Source organism: Mytilus californianus, unplaced genomic scaffold (assembly GCF_021869535.1).
Source record: "Mytilus californianus isolate M0D057914Y unplaced genomic scaffold, xbMytCali1.0.p SCAF_19, whole genome shotgun sequence".
Lineage (NCBI taxonomy): Eukaryota > Metazoa > Mollusca > Bivalvia > Mytilida > Mytilidae > Mytilus > Mytilus californianus.
Window position 1 is genome coordinate 5,124,396 of NW_026262667.1, and position 7,136 is coordinate 5,131,531.

Consider the following 7,136-nt stretch of genomic DNA (forward strand, 5'->3'; position numbering starts at 1 on the left):
GTACATGAAAACGTTTGGGTATTAAGCATATTGTTATGAAGTTTTCTCCCTTGTGCAATGAGGAAAACGGATAATTCGACAATCAATGTTGTTATTAGCGACGAAGAAAGTAGTTCATAAATTGCAATGGATGAATATATAACCTATATGAACGTATTAGATTGTAAATTGAAAAATTAATAATTAAAAATATTGTTATGAGTGAAAAAAATGCTATAAAATACCCCCTCAAATGAAATATACAGGATTATCTGAAAATGAAAATGCACTACTTTACACGCGTAATATTAGCACGTGTCAGTACATCGGCATGTAAACAACTTGCACATTGTAATTTCGCTATCTAAAAAGTCATCATGTCGAGGGCGGCTGGTACACTGATTACAACAAACAATGCAACCTTTATACCCCCACGGTTCATGCCTGGGTAAGCAAACATTCAGATATTTCTTTCTTTACGTTTTAAAATACATTTGAAAGATGATTAACATCTTCATCAATAATCGAGGATCAATCATCAGTACTACACCTTTTAAATTAGAGATTCTGTTTTATGTTAAACTATACCGACGAAGGTTGATCTGCATTTTCAATGGAATATTTTTTATAATGGCCAAAATTAAAATTCTAATTTTGCACAGACTATAATTTATAATAAGCTCTACTTTTTTTTTCAAGACTTAAAGGGTTGAATATATTAGCAGCTGTTATGTTTTATCGTTACATACACAGCCTCACAGGTATTTAAATATCAACTAAAAAAAGGTACATAGTTCTAATAAAATTATATTCTTGAAAATATTTTTTAGTTTTTGGTTATATTAAGTTAATTTCACTCATTGTATTTATTTTTCACATCACATGCAGTTTACATATTTGTACAGCTTTAATATAAGTTTTAATCCGGGTGAAACCAAGATAAGTGAGTTGAGTTGGACATGGATTCTATCAATGTCTTTGACCCAGATATTCAATATAGAGTCCAATAATATACCTTATAATGTTTAAACTGTTGTATGTTTTTACAGGTACCAAGGCCACTGTCCAACAACAAAATATGATTATGGTGAAACATATGGAGAAGCGACTACAAAGCATTTTCAAGATTACCGTTCCCGAGTTTTAAGTGCATCAGCTGACCCTTACTGTCGCGGTGGTGACTTCCCTACATACTACACACACAGACCAGAAACAGTCATTAGCAATAGATCAAGAACAAGAGACAGATGGCTATTAACCCCTAAATATTCCTTAACAAATGTAGATTTTGATAGAAAAGAAGAATTGAAATCATATGACAGGGTATAATTCTTTTTGAATACAATATAAACAAAATTATTTTATATCTTCATTAAAAAAATTTGCATTAAAAGACATTATGTTATAAAATTAATGCACAAAGATACATGTACATTGTAGGTTGTTGACAGATTTAAATAACCTTTTTGGGATGGGAGGGATTAATTCATCCACTTACATTATGTTATGACATATCTTTATTAACAATTAAGTATTAAATGTATAAAGTAACATTTGTAACTTCAGAACTGGACAAACATGAATATTGTTTGATGATAACAATAAATACTGTTTGGCAAATATCTTATTAAGTTTTCCTTGTTTTTCAGCTTGCACAGAGACATAGGGAACATTACGTTGACAAATCAGGAACAGTGAAAAGAACTGCACACTTTAATTTACCTAGTGATGCTGAAGATCAATTACGTAGAAATGTTAAGTTGTAAGTTATGGGTGTACAAACTGCTTGATTGATATAGCTGTCTTTGTTTTATAAATGTATGCTTATTAACTGCACAAAGCTTTAGCTTATATGTCTTAATATTGATCACATAATAACCTTTACCTTGCATGGTTTCTTTTCTCTTGTGTTATTTCTTTTTGGAATATGATAAAATATTATATTACAGTTGAGGAATGAGTAAAAATATTTACAGGACTGTTGGAAATTGCAAAGCTAAAAGATTTTAAAAAAAATTAGGACAAAACATGGACTATTACAATAATGTATTATAAAAGTTGTGGGAAATTTCTATGTATGACTGTTATTTGTAGTTGGATGCTTTCTATATAAAATTACTTTGATATTTAAGAACTCTTCAGAAATGAGATACCATGTGTATACTTATTGTTTTAGCAAAAAGTAGTTAGTAAGTTGGTGTGTTTAACATCCTACACAACAACTTGATAAGTCAGACGGTAATTCAATAAGGCAAACAGTAGACAGTTTAGATTTGCTAATGTTTATTAATATATAGTACTTTGTTAATGTTTTGTTTGCTTTAGTTCTATTCAGTCTTTCTCTCTTTTTCGTTGTTGAAATTTTTGCTGTTGGTGCAATTATTTGTTAAGTTTTCTAGAGTTTATTTATATTTTCTATTACGTTTAGCCTTAATAGTCTGTAGTATGTAGCTTTTTGTCCGCACTTAAGTTAAAATTAAATTTGACCAATATACAATGATATAGCTAAATTCTCTTAAAACGTTACTAATATAAAATGCAGAATTAGTTTTCTGTGCATATTTCTGCACTAATATTTTAGACTCTTAGGAGAAATGACCTTCTCTTTCTAGTTATTTTCAATTAATTGTTTTGTAAAAAAAAAATAATATACTATTCTTGTGTCTGCTTAGAAAATAATTTGAAAAATCGCTTTAAAGTAGAGTAGAGAATTTGGACAATTTGGTATATATATAATCTAAATGTACATCATATAACATGTATGCATGCCTAGTTTATAGATGTAGTCAAATGTACACCCATACAATTAAACAAAAATTTGTTGAAAAAATTTTTCATTTTAGTCTGAATTTTAAGTGTTAAAAAATAGCTACTAAAACATGTATCATGATAATAAGTGGGAAATGATTATATGTCAGTATGTCACACAAATTTTTGCTTTTTTCAAAATATTTCATTTATGGCACATTTTTAGCAAGAGCATTTGACATGCAATGAATTTTTATTAAGAATTCACATTGTGTGTGGCATTGCAAAAGCACTGGAAACAACTTTTAATTTATAAAACACAAAGAGTAATTTGTTATTTGCTAACCATCTGTGTGTGATTTTGAGTTTGCACGCTGATTTGATCGTGTGGTGTGTGGTAATGGTCTAAAGAGATAACAGTTCACACATGGTGAGTACAATGTCTGACACAGATCTTTGCTCTGTTCTTCTACTCTATCTTCTTTGTTAAAATAAAATGGACAGTTACAATGTATTAAATATATTACATGTTACAAGTTTGTCTTCAAACTAAAAAACACATCTGATTGAATAGTGTCAACCATTATATACATGTCCTGATTTTTTATGCTAAAGTTATTAAAAATCCATTATCTATCCGATTTTAAAGTATAGATGTAGTAGAATATATAATATTTCATCAGTAACAGTACCTTAATTGATTTGGACTGTAATAGAATTAAATAACAACCTTGAATGAAATAAAATACAGGTCAGGCTTCTGGTAAATAATACTCATTATTGTGCTGAGTCCCAATTAGCTTTCTTGTCTGTCATGAGGTGGCAGATCGACAGAAATTGAAAATTAACTGTATTCTTGAATCAGCTGTTTATAAATTCCTACCTTTCAATTCAATTCAAAGTCTTTTATTGTTCAAATATCAAACTTACATTTAAACTAAGGGATTAGATAAAAACTAATCAGATAAAATTGATAAAAGAGGGATTTTTTTCTAATTCTTGCACAATTTTGAGAGTTTCTGTGTATATATATTATTCTTATACTGAGCCAACCAAATACCATTGTTTTAACTTTTGTTTTATAATGTTGTGACCTAACTCATCACCTCCAGCACTCAAAATGAGCACTCAGACCACCACAGGACCATCAACATATTTTTTCAGTCTGTCACAAAAGTGTATCAATACAGAATCTTATGCAAAAAACATACATAGGAATTGACTTCATTTTGTTACTTAGTGTATAATTTGTTTGCATCACATCCACTTTTTGAAAAAAAATTTGAAGAAATAGATTTGTTGGGAGTTTCACATTACAAGACAATTGCTTTGCCATTTCTATATATTGAGAAAACACAAAATGTACAACAAATTGCATTGGAATAGAACAGAATTACTTAACTCCTGTCCAGTTGTGTACTTTTTATTTTATTTTTTAGGGGGGGATTCACATGTACCCTGCCTTTCAACATATTGGGAGTAAATATAGACTACATTATCGCCCGGAATTTTTTTTGCATAATGTTAGAAACAGGAAGAATGCAAGGCTGTTCAGAGCATTCCTATCCTGTCTCATGCCAAGTAAAAATAAAATTTATGTTTTGAACTTTTAAGAAAATTAATGTTTATATAAAAAAGAAGATGTGGTATGATTGCCAATGAGACAACTCTCTACAAGAGACCAACTGACACAGAAATTAACAACTATAGGTCACCATACGGCCTTCAACAATGAGCAAAGCCCATTCCGCACAGTCAGCTATGTTCTCTTTGTACTGCAACTCAGAAAGTGTTCAAAATAAAATAATTTGGGAAGAAATCAATAATTTTGAATTTGAAGCAGACAACTTAAAAATTGCATATATGTGCACTATTTTGTGTAGTCAAAGATGATTCAAAGATAAAACTCTACAGAAACAGGTCACAAATATGATTGTACATGGTCAGTAACTCTGTAAGCACATGTATAAGGTCAATTTTTACTGTGTAAACTGTATTATATGTCTCTGGGTGTACTAATGTTCTACAGTAAATGCAAAGCCTCCAACAGTGGATTGCTTCATCATTTGTTTATGAAAGTGTATCTAAACTATAGAATGAATCTGCCTCCTGTTGCTCTTGTTAATTTACTGTCCTTTGACACAAAGACAGCTTTTTTATTTGATATCATGCAAACTTTTGCTGATGTGTATAATACTTGAAAGAACAAGATATTTTTGACACAAAAACAAACATTTACATAAAAAATATCACCCAATGTAATATATGTGGACTAAAATATTACACCTAAGTAAAAAGCTTTATACATATTTGTCCCCCGTGTAAGTGTTGCAAGGGACATGGAAATACCAGGCGTCTATCCGTCCTGTCTTGTTAGCGCTCTCACAGGTACAATTCTTACCAGATTTTTATAAAACTTATACTATAGGTTAATATCAGCAATATCTCGTACAAGTTATATAATGGTGGACGATCGACTTTTTTCAAAGAGTTATGCCCCTTGGAAATATTAAATTTATGGAAAATGGCCTCGTTAGCGCTCTCACAGTTTCAATTCTTGCCAGATTTTTATAAAACTTATAATACTATAGGTAAATATCGGCAATATCTCGGACAAGTTCTATAATGGTGGAGGATCGACTTTTTTTAAAAGAGTTATGCCCTTGGAAATATTAAATTTATGGAAAATGGCCTCATTAGCGCTCTCACAGTTTCAATTCTTGCCAGGTTTTTATAAAAAATTATACTATAGGTTAATATCAGCAATATCTTGAACAAGTTCTATAATGGTGGATGATCGACTTTTTTTAAAAGAGTTATGCCCCTTGGAAATATAAAATATGTGCAACGCGGGGGACATTGGAACTCTGTTCTTTTATTTTATTTTTATTTAATTATTTGTGCAATAAATTGATAGAGGTAAAAATTGTATAAATCTGAAGCAGACATTATAATGACATAAAAACATATGGTGTAATACTTGTAGGGATATAGTCTATTCTAAATTCATTATATGCATATTTAAAAAAAAAATGCTAAAATAATCTTTTTTTATTTTTAACAGTGTAATAATGTCCACACGACATTCAGATAACATCAATCTGCCATTCCTTGACCATGAGGCTAGAAGATCACCTCTAATACGAAGAATTGCTGATAGAAGTTCCCAACGAGACAGAGAAATGAGAGATGTTTATTTTGAAAAGCGATAATTTGATAGACAAATTAGTTATGTTGTTTAAGATGATCACACTTTATGTACTTGCTTCAAAATTTTGTACCAATTAGGAATATTTTTTTTACAGCTGTGTAACTGTTTACGTAGCTTAATGAGATTTGAAATGAATGTGAAAAATAATAAAAGCAGGAAAAATTTCTTGTCAGCTTTTGAAACCTAGTTGCAAGCTTCAGTAGTCAAATTTCTTTATATGATCATTGATTGATGAAAAATTATTCAGAAGCAATATGAAAACAGATCTTGTGCAATTAGCTCAAAAAATATATGCTGACTTGAAAAGCCTTTCAATGAAAATTGTTGTATAATTTGTTTCAGGTATTTATTTATTTTTCTGTTTTAAAAGACTTTATTATTGTTGAAATGTGATAAGAAATTTTACTATTTTTTTTATAAATTATATCTTTACAATGAATTTATATTTTTTTCATAATGTTAATGTATGTTATATACAATTTATCCTTTCCTATACATGTCAATGAGAAGTTTACATTTAAATGGTGGTAGTTCTGAATGTCTCAAAAAGGACAATTAGGTGTAATTGTACATTTTATAAAATGTTTGTAGTAGCTTTGTAATAGTTTTATTGTTCTGCTTTTTTTTGTTTTGTTGTTTTGAAGAAGTAATGTGATTATGAAGGGAGATAATTCACTTGAGAAATTTGGTCAAACATGCTTTTCGTCTTACAATTTTCGATGTTTGACCAAATAATTAGTACAATATAAAAATTATATTAAAAAAATATGTGAATAAAGCAAAAATATCAGTCATTACATTGTGCATAATTCTGTGATAATTACCTGTTATAAAATAATAAATTTTAAGTGTCTGTATTCCATTGTATTTCTATCACTACTTTTACTTCATAAAAACAAGAACAGGAATAACCAAAATATTGAACAATACAATAAATCACACCAACCTCAAACTAACAAACAACAACACAAGATAGCCTAACAGAGTACAACATTTGGTGGGTTTAAACCAGTTTTATGTGCACAAAATTCATGTGACTTAAAGAATTATACCCGACAGAATTTTGGCCTAAATATACTACTGCAGCAGTTTGTCTTCACAACTCCTCTGAATCCACACAACAGAATTTCATGAAACTTTGTAGTTAATTAGGACATACTCTGAAGATGTGCATATCAACAGAAAATTATGATTCAAT

At 29.5% G+C, this 7,136-nt stretch overlaps 1 protein-coding gene across 1 annotated transcript; it reads left to right on the top strand.

The window, feature by feature from the left end:
• The first annotated feature begins 272 nt into the window (after positions 1-272).
• LOC127727132 (protein FAM166C A-like) lies at positions 273-6,795 on the top strand. Its single transcript, XM_052234574.1, has 4 exons — positions 273-427; positions 1,029-1,302; positions 1,629-1,741; positions 5,792-6,795. The coding sequence occupies exons 1-4, from the start codon at positions 357-359 to the stop codon at positions 5,937-5,939; spliced, it is 606 nt and encodes a 201-aa protein (XP_052090534.1). The 5' UTR covers positions 273-356; the 3' UTR covers positions 5,940-6,795.
• Positions 6,796-7,136: the final 341 nt, after the last annotated feature.

What these genes read in the sequence shown, in the direction of transcription:
- LOC127727132 (XM_052234574.1), top strand. Translation starts at nt 357, where the DNA reads ATGTCGAGGGCGGCTGGTACACTGATTACAACAAACAATGCAACCTTT. An exon ending in CCCCCACGGTTCATGCCTGG is followed by an intron (nt 428 to 1,028) that starts GTAAGCAAACAT and finishes ATGTTTTTACAG; the next exon opens with GTACCAAGGCCACTGTCCAA. An exon ending in AATTGAAATCATATGACAGG is followed by an intron (nt 1,303 to 1,628) that starts GTATAATTCTTT and finishes CTTGTTTTTCAG; the next exon opens with CTTGCACAGAGACATAGGGA.